A 21,732-nucleotide genomic window follows, 5' to 3' on the forward strand; every position below is an offset into this window, starting at 1 on the left:
TTTAATATCACAAATGATGCTTGATTTTCAATGCTAACAATTTCAAAGCATAGCACCAAGTGTATTTAAGTCAAGCGATTGTCTGCTCTTCAGAAATAGCTGCACCTGGGCATAATCCGTCTCTCTGGAAATACCTTTGCTGCTTTGCATGTGTCAATTTATACTGATCTCTCATGCTGATTCCGTCAGATTTCTTCCCTGTATTTCAGACTCTAATTCTTGAAGTAAAATCTCCTTTTATGACATTATTTCTGTTGTCTTTCTGCATGTTCTTAATAACTTACGAGCCCCTCATCTGTCTAGAATCTGTACGATTGCTCCCCGCAGTCAGACATCTCAGTTTGATTAATCTCACACCATTAGAGGGGTGACCGTAAATTAAAATCCTGCACAACAAACAACAAAAAAGGCCTTCTCCACCATATCCCTCAATGAGGTTGCTCAGTAAGGATAAATTGGTGGGAATTAGGAGTGTAATTTTGTGTGACTACAATATAACCCCAAATTCCGGTGCTAAAAATAAATTCCTGATCTGAGCATGTTCTTAGAGAAATTCTGGGCCTTAGTTCTGAATTACACATTGGGAGTAATCAGTAATTACAGTAATCAGCTCCAGTGTGCTTACAGGCTTCCTTGGAGTATCTGTTTGGCTGCTGTGAGAACAGGATGCTGGACTACATTAGCCTTATTCATCCCAACACAGGTGCAGGGCTCATCTGATGTTCTTATGATGCTCCTCCCCACAGTTGTCATTATTTTGCACCAGGCTCTGGTGTGATGGCCTGGGATTCCGATTCAGAGGCTGAACCAGAGGAATCCCAGCCTGCACAGGAGTCCCCGCCTCCAGGGCCGGCTGAACTGGGGCAAGGCCTAGATTCTGAGGAGCCTGCACCTGTGTCAGATCCTCAGGAGCAGGCACCAGGTGAAACCATTCTGGCCCCAGAGGTGCTTGAGGACTCAGTGTCTACAGGTGAGCCTCCCCCGGGGCCCAGTAACCCTTCGGCCTCTCCTGAACTGCAGAGGCTTAGGGCAGAGAGGCGAAGGGAACTGGTTGCTCCAAGGAGGAGTGCTCGCCTTAAGGCCTGCCTTCTAGTTTTCTCCGACCATTTCACTAAGATGGTGCACTGTGCCCCCTGCCCATCTGTACCCACAGCCAAGGAAACCGCTCAGCTGTACCTTCAGGATGTCTTCCGCCTGCATGGCCTACCTGAGCGTGTGGTGTCCGACCGGGGTGTTCAGTTCACATCCCGGTTCTGGCGAGCATTGCACCAGACCCTCGGGACAGAGGTCTGTCTCTCGTCAGCCTACCACCCACAGACTGATGGCCAGACGGAACGGGCGAACGCCGTGCTGGAGCAGTACCTCCGGTGTTACTGCAGCTACCAGCAGGATGACTGGGTCGACCACCTAGCATTGGCAGAGTTCGCCTACAACAACGCGGTGAACGTGTCCACCCAGCAGACCCCGTTCCAGGCCAGTTACGGTTATCATCCACGGCTGTTTCCAGATGTGCTGCCGGCATCCGCGGTCCCTGCGGTGACGGAGTGGCTTCAGGAGCTCCAGTCCCAGCAACAGCTTTTGATGGAGCAACTGCACCAGGCCAAGGAGGCGTACAAGGCTCAGGCCGACCGCCACCGCCAGGTGGGGCCGGAACTTCACGTCAGTGACCTGGTATGGCTCTCCACTCGCCACCTCCACCCCTCCCGACCTTCGCGGAAGTTGGACGCCCGTTTCACCGGCCCGTTTCCTATCGTGGACCAAGTCTCCCCTGTGGCATTCCGTCTCCAGTTGCCCGCAACCCTGAAGGTTCACCCGGTCTTCCACAGGTCCCTTCTGAGTCCGGTGGCCCCACCCGATGAGTTCCACCCGAACCGTCCCTGACCGCAGCCAGTTTTGGTTCAGGGAGAGCCTGAGTATGAGGTGGAACGCATTCTGGACTCCCGATACCGCAGGGGAAAGCTGCAGTATCTCATAGACTGGAAGGGGTATGGACCGGAGGACCGTTCCTGGGAACCAGCGGCCAACGTCCACGCGCCTGCCTGCCTCCGAGAGTTCCATGTGGCGTACCCCAGCAAGCCGGGTCCGGCACCCTCAATTGAGGGGGGGCCTGGGAGGGGGGATGGTGTGATGGCCTGGGATTCCGATTCAGAGGCTGAACCAGAGGAATCCCAGCCTGCACAGGAGTCCCCGCCTCCAGGGCCGGCTGAACTGGGGCAAGGCCTAGATTCTGAGGGGCCTGCACCTGTGTCAGATCCTCAGGAGCAGGCACCAGGTGAAACCATTCTGGCCCCAGAGGTGCTTGAGGACTCAGTGTCTACAGGTGAGCCTCCCCCGGGGCCCAGTAACCCTTCGGCCTCTCTTGAACTGCAGAGGCTTAGGGCAGAGAGGCGAAGGGAACTGGTTGCTCCCAGGAGGAGTGCTCGCCTTAAGGCCAGGAGAGGAGGGGCTCCTGGGGGCTGGGACCGCCCCTGGCCTTAGAAGAAGATAAAGGTCAGTCAGCCCGGTCCCAGGTTGCGGGAGCAACGTCGTTGTTGGCTTCAGACCTTCCAGTGTTCCTGTTCCCTGCCCGGCCTCCTGCTCCTGACCTTCCAGCGTTCCTGTTCCCTGCCCGGCCTCCTGCTCCTGACCTTCCAGTGTTCCTGTTCCCCGCCCGGCTCCTATATGGACGCTGCCTTTGCCGCTCATCATCAGGTGCCACTTCAGAACAAGCCAGAAACTGGTACAGGTGGAGGCAATTGACGGACGGCTCCTGCGTTCGGGTGCCGTCACTCGGGAGACCCAGCCCTTGGTCCTGTGTCTCCAGCAGCACCGGGAGGTGCGAACCTTGGACATTGCCTCCATGCCCCGGTTCCCCCTGGTGCTCGGGATGGACTGGCTGGAGGCTCACAACGTTCAGATTGACTGGGTCAAACGGACTGTGCACTTCCCAGACCCATGTTCCCATGCTCAGTCCGAGATGCTAGCGGCCGCACCCACAGAGGAGGCAGCACCCACACTCCCAGCCGTGTACCGGGACTACCAAGACATGTTCGAGGAACGGGGGGCAGACCAGCTGCCGCCGCATCGGTCTTTTGACTGCGGCATAGACCTCCAGCCCGGAGCGCCCCTACCGGTGAGTCGCTTATACTCTCTAACAGAGCCAGAGCGCGAGGCGTTGCAGGACTTCTTGCGCAAGAACCTGGAGCGTGGTTTCATTAGGCCTTCTACCTCGCCCACCGCTGCGCCAGTGCTCTTTGTTAAGAAGAAATGTGGGGAGCTCCGCCTTTGCCATGATTACCGGGCCCTGAACAAAATTACCATCCCAGACCGGTACCCCTTGCCCCTTATTTCGGAGTTGCTGGAGCGGGTGCAAGGGGTGCAGGTGTTCACCAAGCTAGACCTCCGGGGGGCCTACAATTTCATTCGGATCCAAGCCGGGGATGAGTGGAAGACAGCATTCGGGACCTGGTACGGGCAGTTCGAATACCTGGTTATGCCCTTCGGCTTGTGCAACGCGCCTGCTGTGTTCCAACGGTACATCAACCACGTGTTCCAGGACTTGCTAGACAAGTACGTGGTGGTGTACTTGGATGACATTCTGGTTTACTCCCGTGACCCGGCTCGCCACAAAGGTCATGTCCGGACAGTGCTGCAGCGCTTGCGCGAGCACCGTTTGTATGCAAAGCTCAGCAAGTGCGAGTTTCATCAGTGGTCTGTGGACTTCCTTGGTCACCGGCTCTCTCCAGATGGGGTGCAGATGGATCCTGGGAAGGTGGCAGCGGTTCGAGAATGGGCGGCACCTCGGAACCGCAAGGACCTACAGTGTTTCCTGGGGTTCGCCAACTATTACCGGACCTTCATTGCAGATTATGCTCATCGCACCACCCCGTTGACCCGGCTACTGCGCCCCAAGAAGCCGTTTTCCTGGGACAAGGAGGCAGAGGAGGCGTTTCAGGGGTTGAAGGCCTGTTTCCAGAGAGCACCGATCTTGCAACATCCTGACCCCTCTCGACCCTTTGTGGTGGAGACCGACGGCTCCAGTACGGCTCTCGGTGCCGTCTTGTCTCAGCAGTATGGACCTGAAGCGCCACTCCTACCCTGTGCCTTCTATTCCCGCCAGCTCCTTCCAGCGGAGCATAACTATACCGTGTGGGAGCGGGAACTACTGGCCATCAAGGTGGCCTTTGAGGTCTGGCGCCACCATCTTGAGGGGGCACGACACCCGGTGGAGGTGAGAACCGACCACCGGAACCTGGAGTACCTCCAGACCACCCGCAAGCTGAACCAAAGGCAGATCCGGTGGGCGTTGTTCTTTTCCCGGTTCCAGTTCCGGATCCGCTACATCCCTAGCTCCCAAAACCAGAAGGTGGGTGCCCTGTCCCGGAAACCTGAAGACAACGCAGACACGGTACAGCAAGCAGTACCCACCACAATCCTACCACCAGCTGCATTCCTGGCCACCAAGGAGGCTGAGCCACTGCAGGCTCGGGTGCGGGAACAGAGGCGGATCGACGCTTGGGCCCAGGAACGACTCCGGGAGCTGGCTGAAGGGTCCAGCCCTCAGTATCCGGGGCTGGTCTTGCATCAGGGCCTTCTGCTGCACCACGGTCGCCTGTACATCCCGCCAGGGCCACTGCGGGGTGAGGTTCTCCGGATGACCCATGATGCCCCAGCAGCGGGGCACTTTGGGCGGTATTGGACCACCCATCTGGTAAGCCGTGAGTTTTGGTGGCCCCACCTGAAGGCTGACGTGGCTCACTACGTTGCTGGTTGTGATGTCTGCCGGCGGGCCAAGGGCCCTACCGAGCGACCCCCCGGCCTACTTCAGCCATTGCCAGTTCCACCACGTCCTTGGCACACGGTTTTGCTGGACTTTGTAGTGGACTTACCCCCGTCTCGTGGCTGTACCTGCCTTCTAGTTTTCTCCGACCATTTCACTAAGATGGTGCACTGTGCCCCCTGCCCATCTGTACCCACAGCCAAGGAAACCGCTCAGCTGTACCTTCAGGATGTCTTCCACCTGCATGGCCTACCTGAGCGTGTGGTGTCCGACCGGGGTGTTCAGTTCACATCCCGGTTCTGGCGAGCATTGCACCAGACCCTCGGGACAGAGGTCTGTCTCTCGTCAGCCTACCACCCACAGACTGATGGCCAGACGGAACGGGCGAACGCCGTGCTGGAGCAGTACCTCCGGTGTTACTGCAGCTACCAGCAGGATGACTGGGTCGACCACCTAGCATTGGCAGAGTTCGCCTACAACAACGCGGTGAACGTGTCCACCCAGCAGACCCCGTTCCAGGCCAGTTACGGTTATCATCCACGGCTGTTTCCAGATGTGCTGCCGGCATCCGCGGTCCCTGCGGTGACGGAGTGGCTTCAGGAGCTCCAGTCCCAGCAACAGCTTTTGATGGAGCAACTGCACCAGGCCAAGGAGGCGTACAAGGCTCAGGCCGACCGCCACTGCCAGGTGGGGCCGGAACTTCACGTCAGTGACCTGGTATGGCTCTCCACTCGCCACCTCCACCCCTCCCGACCTTCGCGGAAGTTGGACGCCCGTTTCACCGGCCCGTTTCCTATCGTGGACCAAGTCTCCCCTGTGGCATTCCGTCTCCGGTTGCCCGCAACCCTGAAGGTTCACCCGGTCTTCCACAGGTCCCTTCTGAGTCCGGTGGCCCCACCCGATGAGTTCCACCCGAACTGTCCCTGACCGCAGCCAGTTTTGGTTCAGGGAGAGCCTGAGTATGAGGTGGAACGCATTCTGGACTCCCGATACCGCAGGGGAAAGCTGCAGTATCTCATAGTCTGGAAGGGGTATGGACCGGAGGACCGTTCCTGGGAACCAGCGGCCAACGTCCACGCGCCTGCCTGCCTCCGAGAGTTCCATGTGGCGTACCCCAGCAAGCCGGGTCCGGCACCCTCAATTGAGGGGGGGCCTGGGAGGGGGGATGGTGTGATGGCCTGGGATTCCGATTCAGAGGCTGAACCAGAGGAATCCCAGCCTGCACAGGAGTCCCCGCCTCCAGGGCCGGCTGAACTGGGGCAAGGCCTAGATTCTGAGGAGCCTGCACCTGGGTCAGATCCTCAGGAGCAGGCACCAGGTGAAACCATTCTGGCCCCAGAGGTGCTTGAGGACTCAGTGTCTACAGGTGAGCCTCCCCCGGGGCCCAGTAACCCTTCGGCCTCTCCTGAACTGCAGAGGCTTAGGGCAGAGAGGCGAAGGGAACTGGTTGCTCCCAGGAGGAGTGCTCGCCTTAAGGCCAGGAGAGGAGGGGCTCCTGGGGGCTGGGACCGCCCCTGGCCTTAGAAGAAGATAAAGGTCAGTCAGCCCGGTCCCAGGTTGCGGGAGCAACGTCGTTGTTGGCTTCAGACCTTCCAGTGTTCCTGTTCCCTGCCCGGCCTCCTGCTCCTGACCTTCCAGCGTTCCTGTTCCCTGCCCGGCCTCCTGCTCCTGACCTTCCAGCGTTCCTGTTCCCTGCCCGGCCTCCTGCTCCTGACCTTCCAGCGTGCTTGTTCCCCGCCCGGCTTCCTGCTTCTGGTCTTCGAGAGTTCCTGTCCCCACCCGGCTCCCTGCTTCGGACCACACCTCACATCTCGTGAACTCTGACTACGGTTACAGTACCTTCCCCCCGGGACCAGCACATCTGGTTTAACTAGAAGCTTGGGTAAAGCAATTTAGACCCTGAGAGTCTGATAGTGATAGAAGGGGCAGAGTTGAGAGTTTCATCTTAACTGAGATCTCCCATTTTTGCTTGTTTGACCCACCCGCTTTATGCAGCAGCAGAGTTGTTAATGGATGAGGTGCAAAAGGGATGGCACCTAGTGGTCAGCAGCAGAAGAAGCATTTTAATGCAGAGCCAAACAGCAATAAGAGAAGGGGAGAGAAAAAGGGTCTCTCCTCCCCTTAAAGAACCAGAGTGGTAAGGGTATGAATATTTACAATAGGTGGTCATGTGTCCAATGAACGTGAAATGGATCCAATTCCAAGTTACTGGGTCAGATAAACAAAAACAAGACATGGCATGTTCACACCTGATGAAAACCCAAACTCATGCTGGTAGCTTCGAGAACACTGTCCAACCATCTCATCCTCTGTCGTCCCCTTCTCCTTGTGCCCTCCATCTTTCCCAACATCAGGGTCTTTTCCAGGGAGTCTTCTCTTCTCATGAGGTGGCCAAAGTCTTGGAGCCTCAGCTTCAGGATCTGTCCTTCCAGGGAGCACTCAGGGCTGATTTCCTTAAGAATGGATAGGTTTGATCTTCTTGCAGTCCATGGGACTCTCAAGAGTCTCCTCCAACACCATAATTCAAAAGCATCAATTCTTCGGTGATCAGCCTTCTTTATGGAAGTACACACTGGGCACCCTAATATTGGGTAGAACTCGGTGCGCCTGATTTGAATTCCCCTTTTGAACAGCTCTGGGATCTTTTATGGACAATTGTCATAGATGTCACAAAACTTTACCAAGTTCTCTTTATCTACAAGTCTGACAACTTTGATTTTCTGAGACCATTTGTCTCTTATCTGACTATGTAAAATCAATGTCCATGTCCAGTCCAAAACCAAAACTTCAGTCATGTCCTTCCATGTCCTAGTTTTCTCCTTGTCTTGCATTTTTCATCATCATCAAGAATCATCTGCCAAATTCATCTCTCTTCTCATAAACTATTTGTAAATGTGTATGAACTTTTTAAGATACTGACTGGGACCCTAACTGCCCACAGTCTCCCCAGAGGGGTTCAAGCCCTGGTTATTTTCCGCTTGGACTACCATGTGCTTTACATGGGGCTACCCTTGAAGGTGACTCGGAAACTACAACTAATCCACAAAGTGGCAGCTAGACTAGTTGATTGGGAGTGGCCGCCAAGACCATATAGCATAAGTCCTAAAGGATCTTCAGAGGCTCTTAGTACATTGCTGAGCACAATTCAAAGTGTTGGTGCTGACCTAACTGGCCTCTGCCATGTATACCTGAAGGAACATCTACACTCAGACATTCTGCCTGGACACTGAGGTCCCCCTTTGAGGGCCTTTTGCTAGTTCCCTCACTGCAACAAGTGAAGTTACAGGGAACCAGTGCAGAAAAGAAGAGGAGAGTTTGGATTTGATATCCCGCTTTATCACTACCCTAAGGAGTCTCAAAGCGGCTAACATTCTCCTTTCCCTTCCTCCCCCACAACAAACACTCTGTGAGGTGAGCGGGGCTGAGAGACTTCAGAGAAGTGTGACTAGCCCAAGGTCACCCAGCAGCTGCATGTGGAGGAGCAGGGAAGCGAACCCGGTTCACCAGATTATGAGTCCACCACTCTTAACCACTATGTTATCGCTCCTCCTTTGGAGGTAGGAAAATGGCATCTCCAGCTTGTGGGTTTCCCTTTGTGTCAACTGGTTGGCCATTGTGAGAACAGGATGCTGGACATTGTGGGCCTTTGGGCTGATGCAACCTCAGGGCTCTTCTGATGTCAGTCATGTTTTGCCAAAGTCACCTTTACCCTTGATGATCTGTGGCAGCCTATTGAGTAAACATGTTTTCTTCGGCTCTGCACCTGCTCCCATCAAGTTTCAGGGGAGATCTTTCTTCCCTTTAAGGGCAGCAGGAAGTTTTTTATTCCACTGTGTCAGAAACGTTGGATCTATAAGATATATATTGTGTCACAAAATCTAGGGGGGCAAGATATAGATCAGATGAAGTGGGAAGCTACATTTGCCAATTTACTCCAATCTCTGATTTGCATGAATTTGGGGCTTATTAAGACCAGCAGCTATTATTGGGTGGAACAGCTACAAGGAAAGTGTAGCAGATAGACCCAGAATGATAACACTCCTTCTGTTGCTGCCTCTTGCAACCAATGGGATGCAGCCGAGGGAAAAATGCCCACTGAATCCAATCAAGGAGCGAAAATTAGCTGCAAATTTTTACCGGCTAGCAGACCACCTCATTAGTGGAGTCACATTTTCAGGATTCTTTAATGCTCAATTTCCTTTCACCTTTTCCAGCACCCCTGTCAGCAGACTTGACTCGTAAGTAATGATGCATTGATATATTTCTGCTTCATACCTAGTCTCCATTTCCTGTGATACACTTGTTTTCTGATACCCGTAAAATTTTTCATTTTATTTAAAGAGTTCTATGCTTCTGTTCAGATGGTGGCGAGGAAAACCCAACCAGAAATTATTATTACTCTTATTAGCGAAAAACCATGTTGCAACACATCTTATAATGTGTTTTAAGTAATTATTGGTATTTTTGACATGTACTGCTCTCCAAAGCATAACTTGTTTTCTAAAGGGTTGGAAGTGCTTTGGGATGTGTTCAAGTTGCAAGTTTTCTATAGTAAATAAAATGTGCACACATTTCTTTCCCCCGTGCACAACAAAATCTATGCAACTGCAAATCGTAAATGTCGACTGTGCTTTATCATTTACAATGCAGCCTGGGAGTCAATTTGGCTCAAGGGACTTTTGGTAGGTCACCAGAAATGCTCCCATAAAGTCGCAGGGGACAACTTTATTCCCTTAACAATAATCACAACCACAGTGACCTATTTTTATTCTTTCCTGAGTCCAAGTAGCCCCCACCTCACCTGTTGAATATTGCCCTTGGGACCAATAAGGTAAATATTGCAATTAAGGGTAGCAGGAAGTTTTTCATTCAACGGTGCCTGAAAGGTTGGATGTATAATAATAATAATATGCAGGTTTTGGTGTCCTCGGGTGTCTTCCCGTGTAAAAGTTGGGGTGTCTAGGCGACGTTTCGACGAGGTCTCACTCGAGTGAGACCTCGTCGAAACGTCGCCTAGACACCCCAACTTTTACACGGGAAGACACCCGAGGACACCAAAACCTGCATTCCTGTACCCGTGAAAATCTACGAAAGCTAATAATAATATATATATATATATATATATATATATGCAGGTTTTGGTGTCCTCGGGTGTCTTCCCGTGTAAAAGTTGGGGTGTCTAGGCGACGTTTCGACGAGGTCTCACTCGTCATCTTCAGGCTGGTGCTTTCGGCTTCTTGTTACTGGAACAGAGCAGGATCTCAGTGTTTGAGTTCCTATAAATACTGTTGAGGGGGTGTGGTGTATAGCCTCCAATGTTCTGGGCAGAGGGGAAGTTCCCAGGCTAGTGTGCCTTTTCTTCTTTTGTTCCTTAATTACTTGAGGGATATCCTGAGTGATTTCTTGAGTGATATCCTGAGTACCACTTAGGTGGGTCATTAGGTGTGGATTAGTTGCTAAAGTCTTTGTGTCTTGACCTCTTGAACTTTGTGAAGAGTTTTTCTGAGAAGATGGCTGTACTGCACTTAGTTGTGCTCTGGCTTGGCTTCGTGTATAGGGGCGAGCTGTGGTTTTGTGGCTTGTGTCAGCCAGATCTGTGTAGGGATTGCAGGGGGGTGCAGCATCCGGAGGTGCCTCCATGGTTTGGCTACTGGATGGTGTCTGTAATTTATCTGTGGAGAGGGTCTGGGTTTGGGTCTGGTGTGGTTGATTGGTGATGGCGTTCTGTGTGCCTCTGGATCTGGTGTCAGTTTTTGTGGGGAGGGCTAATTTCCAGATGTCTGGCAAGCGGGATGTGTCGTCACGCTTGTTCATGTTGTGAGGGTGTTTCATGAAAGAAACAGGACACGAAATTAATTTTGCAGATTCCAAATTGCTCTTTAACATGGAACATCACCACAAGAGAATAATCATGGAAGCCATCGAGATAGAGAAACACCCTCACAACATGAACAAGCGTGACGACACATCCCGCTTGCCAGACATCTGGAAATTAGCCCTCCCCACAAAAACTGACACCAGATCCAGAGGCACACAGAACGCCATCACCAATCAACCACACCAGACCCAAACCCAGACCCTCTCCACAGATAAATTACAGACACCATCCAGTAGCCAAACCATGGAGGCACCTCCGGATGCTGCACCCCCCTGCAATCCCTACACAGATCTGGCTGACACAAGCCACAAAACCACAGCTCGCCCCTATACACGAAGCCAAGCCAGAGCACAACTAAGTGCAGTACAGCCATCTTCTCAGAAAAACTCTTCACAAAGTTCAAGAGGTCAAGACACAAAGACTTTAGCAACTAATCCACACCTAATGACCCACCTAAGTGGTACTCAGGATATCACTCAAGAAATCACTCAGGATATCCCTCAAGTAATTAAGGAACAAAAGAAGAAAAGGCACACTAGCCTGGGAACTTCCTCTCTGCCCAGAACATTGGAGGCTATACACCACACCCCCTCAACAGTATTTATAGGAACTCAAACACTGAGATCCTGCTCTGTTCCAGTAACAAGAAGCCGAAAGCACCAGCCTGAAGATGACGAGTGAGACCTCGTCGAAACGTCGCCTAGACACCCCAACTTTTACACGGGAAGACACCCGAGGACACCAAAACCTGCATTCCTGTACCCGTGAAAATCTACGAAAGCAAATATATATATATATATGTAAAGGTAAAGGTACCCCTGCCCGTACGGGCCAGTCTTGCCAGACTCTGGGGTTGTGCGCCCATCTCACTTAAGAGGCCAGGGGCCAGCGCTGTCCGGAGACACTTCCGGGTCACGTGGCCAGCGTGACATCGCTGCTCTGGCGAGCCAGAGCTGCACACGGAAACGCCGTTTACCTTCCTGCTAGAAAGCGGTCCCTATTTATCTACTTGCACCCGGAGGTGCTTTCGAACTGCTAGGTTGGCAGGCGCTGGGACCGAGCAACGGGAGCGCACCCCGCCGCGGGGATTCGAACCGCCGACCTTTCGATCGGCAAGCCCTAGGCGCTGAGGCTTTTACCCACAGCGCCACCCGCGTCCCAATATATATATATATAGTGACACAAATCCTTGGGGCCAAGACATAGAGCAGGTGAAGTGGGAAGCTACATCTGTGTGATGCTGCCTTCTAGATCAGAAATTTTGACTGACAGTTTACCTCAAGGAGCATCTTCACCCCCATCGTTTGCCCAGACACTGAGGTCCAGCACTGAGGGCCTTCTGGCGGTTCCCTCGCTGCAAGAAGCCAAGTTACAGGGAAGCAGGCAGAGGGCCTTCTCAGTAGTGGCACCCACCCTGTGGAACGCCCTCCCACCAGATGTCAAAGAGAAAAACAACAGACTTTTAGAAGACATCTGAAGGCAGCCCTGTTTAGGGAAGCTTTTAATGTTTAACAGACTATTATATTTTAATATTTTGTTGGAAGCCACCCAGAGCGGCTGGGGAAACCCAGCCAGATAGGCAGGGTATAAATAATATAGTAGTAGTAGTAGTAGTAGTATCCTTATCCTTATTAAGACCAGCAGCTAATGTTTGGTGGAACAGCTATAAGGAAAGCGTAGCAGGTAGACCCAGAATGATAACACTGCTTGTGTTGCTGCCTCTTGCAACCAATGGGATGCAGCAGAGGACAAAATGCCTACTGAATCCAATCAAGGAAGAAATATTGGCTGCAAATTTTTACTGGCTAGCAGACCACCTCATTAGTGGAGTCACATTTTCAGGATTCTTTAACGATCAACCTCCTTTCACCTTTTTCAGCATCCCCATCAGCACACTTGACTCGTAAGCAATAATGCATTGATTTTCCATTTTTCCATTTTGTGTGATACACTTGTTTTCTGATATCCTTGAAAAAAATCATTTCATTTCAGTTCATTTATTTCATTTAGTTAACAAGTTTTATGTTTCTGTGTAGATGCTGGCTAGGGAAACCTAACCAGAAGGGTGGGGTATAAATAAATTATTATTATTAGTGAAAAACCATGTTGCAACATAGCTTATAATGTGTTTTAAGTAATTATTGGTATTTTTGACAAGTACTGCTCTCCAAAGCATAACTTGTTTTCTAAAGGGTTGGAAGTGCTTTGGGATGTGTTTGAGTTGCGGGTTTTCTGTAGTAAATAAAATGTGAACACATTTCTTTCCCCCATGGGCAACAAAATATATGCAGCTGCAAATTGTAAATGTCAACTGTGCTTAGTCATTTGCAATGCAGTCTGGGGGTCAATTTGGCTCAAGGGACTTTTGGTAAGTCACCAGAAATGAGGCTGATTTGTGTTCTGGTCTTTCCTCCATACTCCTCCCTTGCAAAAATACTGGTAGATGTACTGGTAGATCTCTGTCTCTCTTTGCTCTACTTTGACCTCTTTTCATAGTTGCTTTGATTAATACAAAAAGAATGTGACTTTTTCACAGCTGGGTGGATAGGAAGAACTCGCACGTTATTTCCTTCTCCCTTGCTGTTCGGGATATTAATCACAACCCCAGTCTCTTACCCAACATCACCCTCGGCTACAGCATCTATGATACCTGTTCTGAGGGAAGACTGACTTCTGACTCCATGACAGACCTGCTTGCTGGTGGGAAAATCAATATTCCAAACTACCACTGTGGGAAACAGAAAAGGCTGCTAGCTGTTCTTGAAAAGAGTGAATTTGACATCTCCACACACATTGCAAGCATATTGGGCATCTACAAGATCCCACAGGTAATCAGTTGGCCCAAGTGAAACACACCTGGCAACATTAGCCACCTGGTTGTTGTTGTTGTTGTTGGCATCTGTCATTGAAAGACAATGGAATGAGCCCCTGGGATGTAGTCAAACCACTGTGTTGACAGTATCAAAGTGACCTCCACAGTGCACAAGCGTGAGCAGTGGGTACGGAAGTCCAGGGCTGCCCAGACGACAAGACCTCCCTCTCAGCCTCACTGCTGTGGTCCAAAGGAAAGCAGAGCAATACATTTGGCACAAGCTTGGCTGCAGGAGTTGCTGGAAGGAGGCAAACAAAGCACCACTCAGCTGACTTGGGATTTGTGCAGTGTTTACTCCTTAGCCTTTTCTTCACCCAGATGTTGGAGGGTATGAAGGGTTATGGAACTCCCTTGCAGTTGGGGACAGACAGGCCCCTTTCCTACTGTCTTTCTTTCTTTCTTTCATTCTTTCTTCAAATGCCTTATTGAATTCCAAAAGAAAGCTTACATTCAGAAATAGAATAATACGTATTCCAGCATGATTAGCTTCTTTCATGATAAATAACTTCTATTATGACTTCAGCCCATCCTGGATCCTAAATGCTTTTAACATGTCACACATTTCTTTATCAGTCCAAATCAACCTCTATCATTTTGTTTTCCTATGATTTTCCTCATTTTTGCAGCAGTCACTGCAGGCCTGCCAATGAATTCATTCATGCCAACTCTCCAGCAATTTTGCTTGCCACTCCAGTTTGGTCAGGATTGAGTCTCCCTTCCAATTTCTGGCTTTTAGCATCCTTGCTGCAACTGTGGCATATAAAAATATTTTCCTCACATTTTTGGGGATGTCAGTGCCCATTATCCCTAGTAGGAAGGCTTCAGGGTTTTTTTTGTAAAGGATATCTTAAATATCTTTTTAAATTCGTTATGTATTCTCTCCCAAAATTCCTTTACTTTTCTCCACTTCCACCACATATGTAACATAAAAATTTCTTTCAAGGTATAGCACACAGTAAACCTCAGATCTTCCTTCCACAATATATCCCATTCTTCCATAGGGATATTATATCCAAAATCTTGGGACTATTTGACCATCCTATTGTCTTTATATGGCCTACTGAAAACTTTTCTTCTCCTGCAGCAGGCATTTTAATTGAAGTTTGATTATAGAGTTTTACCATCTGGATCGTTTTTCTGAAAAACAAGCCATCATTCTCTTTCTCTTCTTTTACCAGCTCAGTTATGGCTTTGCTCTTACTGATAAATTCCAGTCCCCTTTTGTCTACCGCATGACACCAAACCAAGAAACACAGTACCAAGGGATGGTCCAACTCCTCCTGCATTTCAGGTGGACGTGGGTCGGCCTCTTTGCTCCAGACAATGACAATGGAGAAAGCTTCCTGCGTACCTTGACACCTCTAATGAACAAAAGGGAAATTTGTGTTGCCTTCGCACAAAGAGTACAACGAGAAACTTGGCTATGGATACCCCATGAAGCACCTGCCCTGTGGAGACAAGTCAATGTATTTGTTTACTTTGCAGACTCTCAAAGTGGACTTTTCATAATCATAGAGGTACAGTCCTTACTTGAAAGGATACAAACTGGGGGGAAAGTCTGGATAACCACAGTTTTTCATAACAAAATGTTGTTACATGATATTGACTGCTTCCGGTATGCCCATGGCTCTTTGTCCTTTGTAATGAAGACCAAAAAAAGGATGAAGAAGGACTACTATGGGCCAATGTCCTTGGCTAGTCAACAGTATTCAGAAGAAGCATTTGATTGTTCCTATTCCAAGCATGCCTTGTCTGTGAGGGGTATGACCAAATGCAGAGAGAAGGATAATGTGAAGATGCTGCCCCAGGAAGAGACTGAAAGAATCCAGTCCCAAGACAGCTATGTGAATTACCTGAGTATCCAAACTGTGGCTCAAGCTTTAAATGACGCATATTCATCCAGGTCAAAGAGGATGTCGATTTTGGGTGGAAGCAACTTGGAACTTCAAAAGCTACAGCCATGGCAGGTAATAATCTAGCATGGTCAGATGAATCCAGGCGAGAGATACAGAGAAGATTAGCATGCAGAGGGAACATGAAACCATGTTACATAATTCAGCCCTGCTTACTCATTGCTGGATTTTCCTCTGTCGTTCTAGCTTCACCGTTTCTTGAACGAAGTCCAGTTCTACTCTAATACTTCAGCTGATGGACAGTACCTGGATGAGAATGGAGCACTGGCCGTTGACTTTGATATCGTGAATTGGGTGCTCTTTCCTAATAATTCTCACAATAGAGTGAAAATTGGGAGAATAGAGAGACTAAAATCCTCAAATCTGAATTTCACCATTAACCCAGAAGCAATTGTGTGGCCCAAGCAATTTAAGAAAGTAGGAAAAATTGGATCTGCCATTTTATTATCTATGACATCTGCTATGCTCTAATAACATTTTGAATAGTACATATGAGGCTTTGACTGCAATCTTGTGGATCCTTCCTTGGAGCTATGTCCCACTGAGTTTAGTGGAACCTGCTCTTGAGTAAATATGTATAAAACTTCAAATAAATAGGAGAATCTCCAAAGCAGAGCAGAACACATTTCCCTGGCTTTGTTGTTGTTGTTGTTTAGTCGTTTAGTCCTGTCCGACTCTTCATGACCCCATGGACCACAGCGCGCCAGGCACTCCTGTCTTCCACTGCCTCCCACAGTTTGGTCAAACTCATGCTTATAGTTTCGAGAACACTGTCCAACCATTTCGTCCTCTGTTGTCCCCTTCTCCTTGTGCCTTCAGTCTTTCCCAACATCAGGGTCTTTTCCAGGGAGTCTTCTCTTCTCATGAGATGGCCATAGTATTGGAGCCTCAGTTTCACGATCTGTCCTTCCAGTGAGCACTCAGGGATGATTTTCTTAAGAATGGAGAGGTTTGATCTTCTTGCAGTCCATGGGACTCTCAAGAGTCTCCTCCAACACCATAATTCAAAAGCATCAATTCTTTGGCCATCAGCCTTCTTTATGGTCCAGCTCTCACTTCCATACATCACTATTGGGAAAACCATAGCTTTAACTATACGGACCTTTGTTGGTAAGATGATGTCTCTGCTTTTTAAGATGCTGTCTAGGTTTGTCATTGCTTTTCTCCCAATGAGCAGGCGTCTTTTAATTTTGTGACTGCAGTGATCATGGAGCCCAAGAAAGTAAAATCTCTCACTTCCTCCATTTCTTCCCCTTCTATTTGCCAGGAGGTGATGGGCCCAGTGGCCATGATCTTCGTTTTTTTGATGTTGAGCTTCAAACCATATTTTGCGCTCTCCTCTTTCACCCTCATTAAAAGGTTCTTTAATTCCTCCTCACTTTCTGCCATCAAGGTTGTGTCATCTGCATATCTGAGGTTGTTGATCTTTCTTCCGGCAATCTTAATTCCAGCTTGGGATTCATCCAGCCCAGCCTTTCGCATGATGAATTCTGCATATAAGTTAAATAAGCAGGGAGACAATATACAGCCTTGCCGTACTCCTTTCCCAATTTTGAACAAATCAGTTTTTCCATACCCAGTTCTAACTGTAGCTTCTTGTCCTTGGTGCCCTCTAAATATTGTGGACTACATCTCCCATGCATCCCAGACAGCATCATGCAAAGATATCTGAGGGGCACCAGGTTGGGTAAGGCTGGAGTATCATTGGCAGATGTGATGGCAACAGATGGAGGACTTGTTTTATTGCTGATGTTCATATGAGGGTTTATGCCATACTCCTGTTTCTTGTTAACTGTTAATCTACTATTGCAATTTGTAATACTATTGTAGCTTAGAAATGTGAGGTTTCAATGTTAAGGGCGGGGGCAGAAGTAGACCCAAAAGGTTTCTCTGCCATGCAGCTCTGCAAAAAAACACAAAAAAATGTAACTGCCCAAAATATGGTCTGGGGTCACCTGAGGTTATTGGAAGCAAATATCTCCTCTCCTGGATCCTTCCAAAATTCTATTATCTGTGTCCCAAGGCATAAATGCACCTATCACTTTCTCCTTAATGCTCAATTTTCTCTTCATGCCTAGACCGTGCCTCGATCAAGATGCACAGAAAGCTGTCTCCCTGGATATTCCAGAAAAGTTCAGGAAGGGAAGCCGCCATGCTGCTATGATTGTTCTCCCTGCTCAGAAGGGACCATCTCCACTCAGGAAGGTAGGAGAGGATCTCATAGAAAATGGCATTTGATGAGAGGATGGGGCAAATATTTGAACTACTGCAAACATGATGTTAGTAATGGCTAGTTCCATCATCTGTTAGGTGGGGACCACTGGCATTCTCAGGGAACAATGGATGCATTCATGATGAGTTCAAACACTGTCAGGTGTGGACAGTCCTTGCCTCCCTTTGGTAACTGCACAGATAAGAATTAATGAACCGTTTATAATTTTTACTCTTTTTATTCTGTCATCTGGCTGCAAGCAAAGATCCACATCCCTCCACAAGGAGAGCAGTTGGCTACTCTAAATCCTCCCCCTTCTACCCCGCACAACATCCTGGCGCCAACGAGAAGTTCCTTCTCCTCTCTGCATTCTTTGTTCTCTAATACAGATGGACCTCCTAGTTTGTGGGGAGGGAGGGTCCTCCAGACTCTCCTATGTTCCCTCCCTTCTATTTCTCTTTCCATTATCTCGTAGCTAGGTAACTCTTGTGTAATCTGCTCGGTGTCTGTGTCTCTCCCTCTTCAGAAAGGAGCTGATCTCCCTGAGAATGCAATCCCCAATCCTCTGATTCAGAGCATGCCCTGACAGGCACCTCTTTTTCTAGAAAATAGCACTGGAAACAAGGAAATGAAAGGAAAATATAGTCTAGTAGCACCTTAGAGACCAACTAAGTTTGTTCTATGTCTCTGAAACAGAAGTCACCAGACCCTTATACATTGGTACCTCAGGTTAAGTACTTAATCCGTTCTGGAGGTCCGTACTTAACTTGAAACTGTTCTTAACCTGAAGCACCACTTTAGCTAATGGGGCCTCCTGCTGCCGCCATGCCGCCGGAGCACAATTTCTGTTCTCATCCTGAAGCAAAGTTCTTAACCTGAAGCACTATTTCTGGGTTAGCAGAGTCTGTAACCTGAAGCGTATGTAACCTGAGGTACCACTGTATATAGTGGGAGGGTGGGGTGGGGTATTTCTCAGAAGGGTACTAGGGGATGGGTGATTAGCTCAATGGGTATGGTAAATATGCTGAAGACTGATAACGACTGCAATTAGTCATAAAGGAACAAAGCAATGGATAGTATGCAGATGACCAAAAATAGCTTTCGCATGTGTGATGAGACATGAATCCAATGTCTCTATTCAGACCAGGTCTCTCCATAGTTTCCCCACCCCTAAGAAAAGGATATAAGAAAGGACTTGCTGCATAGAAAGAACAGCCCTCCCACCCCCATGTGATCTGCAGCAACTAGTATTCAAAGGCATTCAAAGGACACCTCCAATGTTGCAGGGAGCACGTGTCAATGAATCAGGTCTGGGGACTTTCTTGATGTTTGAGGGGAAAGTGAGCAAGAGTGCCAGGGTGTATTGGGTTCACCAAACCTGTGGCTTCAGGAGGGTTCACGTCCTGCCATGGAGTCAATCAGCACTAGGGCCAGAGAGAGAATTTCTGAGAGGTCCCAGCAGATCAGGAAAGGAGATAGTGCCACACAATAATACTACTACAACTTCCTCGGAGGAATCATGGAACACTAATGTAATACTTTATTTTGGAAATTATTGTTCTAGCTTCCATTTATTATAAATAAAGTTGGGGTTTAACACATCTGCTTCTCAACACAGTGGTTACAATCAGGTTACATACACTTCTGGTTACATACACTTCAGGTTACAGACTCCGCTAACCCAGAAATAGTGCTTCAGGTTAAGAACTTTGCTTCAGGATAAGAACAGAAATCATGCTCCGGCAGTGTGGTGGCAGCAGGAGGCCCCTTAAGCTAAAGTGGTGCTTCAGGTTCAGAACAGTTTCAGGTTAAGAACGAACCTCTGGAACAAATTAAGTACTTAACCAGAGGTACCACAGTATTCAAACATAACAAGAAGCTGCTATTATACTGAGTCATTATCCAGGGGTTCATTATTTTTTCCTGGTCTTTGCACTAGACGTTAATTTTTCGCGGTGAATAATAGCAGTTGGGTGCTGCTGCCAACCTGTCAATCACCAAATGCAATAGAGCTGTCAGCAAATTCCAGGTGTGTGACTGATGTTAGGATACTGAAGTGTGTTTTTCTCTATGCAGATGCTAATGAATGCACCAGATGTCCAGAAGATCAGCATCCAAACGAGGATAGACATCAATGTGTCCCCAAAATATTTACCTTCCTGTCCTATGAAGAATGTTTGGGGAGCCTCCTGGCTTCCTTTGCTCTCTCCTTATCCTTAACCACCGGCTTTGTGTTAGGAATCTTCACTAAATACAAAGAAACTCCCATAGTCAAAGCCAACAACAGGGACCTCTCCTACATCCTCCTCATCTCTCTACTGCTCTCCTTTTTGTCCTCCTTCCTCTTCATTGGAAAGCCAAGGAAAGTGACCTGTCTTCTCCGTCAAACAGCCTTCTGCATCATCTTCTCAGCTGCTGTCTCTTCTGTCTTGGCAAAAACCATCACTGTAGTCCTGGCCTTCCTGGCTACTAAGCCAGGGAACAAGGTGAGGAGATGGCTGGGGAAGAGTTTGGCCCACTCCATTGTCATTTCCTGCTCCAGTGTCCAAGTTCTCATCTGCACCATCTGGCTGGGGATCTCTCCTCCATTCCCAGACTTTGACCTCAGCTCCCAGCTTGGAGAGATCAGTGTCCAATGCAATGAAGGGTCTGTTGCCATGCTTTACAGTTCCCTTGGCTACATGGGCTTCCTGGCTGCCATCTGCTTCACAGTGGCTTTCTTAGGAAGGAATCTGCCTGGGGCATTCAATGAGGCCAAGCTGATCACCTTCAGCATGCTGGTCTTCTGCAGTGTTTGGGTGTCCTTTGTGCCCACCTACCTGAGCACCAAGGGGAAATTCATGGTAGCCGTTCAGATCTTCTCTATCTTGGCCTCCAGTGCTGGGCTCCTGGGCTGCATCTTCATTCCCAAATGCTACATTATTATATTGAGGCCTGATCTGAACACAAAGGAGCACCTGACAACAAAATGACATTTGATCCTTAGTTCTAGGGGTATCATAAAATTGTATAGGTAGAAGTCCCAGCCACAATCTCAACTGGAGTAAAACTGCTCATTACCCATAGCAGGATTCCATAAGCTGCTTAAGAAGTTGCAAACTGAATTACTAAAGTACAAAATGTACTTAGCTAAATTAGAAGAAAATGATATTGAAGTGGGTACATAGGGATATCTTTAAAAGTCGTATGGGATTCTGATAATACAACTAATACCACTACTATGTCTAATAATAATAATAATAATAATAATAATAATAATAATAATAATAATAATTTATTTATTTTTCCAGCAGCTTACAGTACATATTCAATCAATCAATCTTTATTACGGTCCAGAGACCAACAAATCATTACAAATCAATACACAATTCATACAGCCTTCCAGGTTAATCAAGCATTGTGTTTAGAATATAGGGCTCGTTTGAATATAGCAGCCTCATTTTAAAAGCAGCCCATGGATCAAAACTGTAAGGGGAGGGGAAACATAAGGGTCAGACTGAGTCCAAACCAAAGGCCAGGTGGAACAGCTCTGTCTTGCATGCCGTGCGGAAAGATGTCAAGTCCTGCAGGGCCCTAGTCTCTTGTAGTCTCTCTATGGCATTTAAATGTCCCATAATGTTCAAGGATTGGTCCGTTACGTAGGACATCAGTGAGTTTGAGAATGTCCACATGGTTAGACCCTGCTCCAGAGGCGGGAAACAGCGCCCTTCCCAGTTTCTCCATTTGCAGCCACATCAGACAGGTCCGACAGGGTCTTTTGATCTCTTTTATTCCTCCGTCGCCCTTCCATAATCAAGGGATAATATATCCCACAAAGCAAGACCCAAACATGTGGGGGCTAGTCCAGGTATATGCTCAGTGCCCAGAAGCAAAGGCTTGGAGTGTTACTATAAAGAAGCAATGCGGCAGCAAGAAGCAGCTCAGTCAGCTGCTTGTGGCTGCAAAGCCAAACAGGATGTGTGTGACTGTTGCCATGGAAACAAAGGGGCAGTCCATTCTCCTTATTGAGCACCGGATGTGAGCTCAGTGTGTGTCATATGACCTGTACAGGATGTACATGGGTGGAGTGAGATTCTCTCTGTTGTTCAAAGAGTGCAG

At 48.6% G+C, this 21,732-nt stretch overlaps 1 protein-coding gene across 1 annotated transcript; it reads left to right on the forward strand.

The window, feature by feature from the left end:
• Positions 1 to 2,956: 2,956 nt before the first annotated feature.
• LOC309363271 (vomeronasal type-2 receptor 26-like) lies at positions 2,957 to 20,606 on the forward strand (the record flags this gene model as incomplete). Its single annotated transcript, XM_081899376.1, has 6 exons — positions 2,957 to 3,027; positions 13,174 to 13,465; positions 14,688 to 15,476; positions 15,609 to 15,839; positions 17,501 to 17,627; positions 19,711 to 20,606. The coding sequence occupies 6 exons, from the start codon at positions 2,957 to 2,959 to the stop codon at positions 20,604 to 20,606; spliced, it is 2,406 nt and encodes an 801-aa protein (XP_081755502.1).
• Between the last annotated feature and the right edge of the window lie 1,126 nt (positions 20,607 to 21,732).

This window comes from Podarcis melisellensis (assembly GCF_964234715.1).
Source record: "Podarcis melisellensis genome assembly, chromosome: 2".
Taxonomy (NCBI): domain Eukaryota; kingdom Metazoa; phylum Chordata; class Lepidosauria; order Squamata; family Lacertidae; genus Podarcis; species Podarcis melisellensis.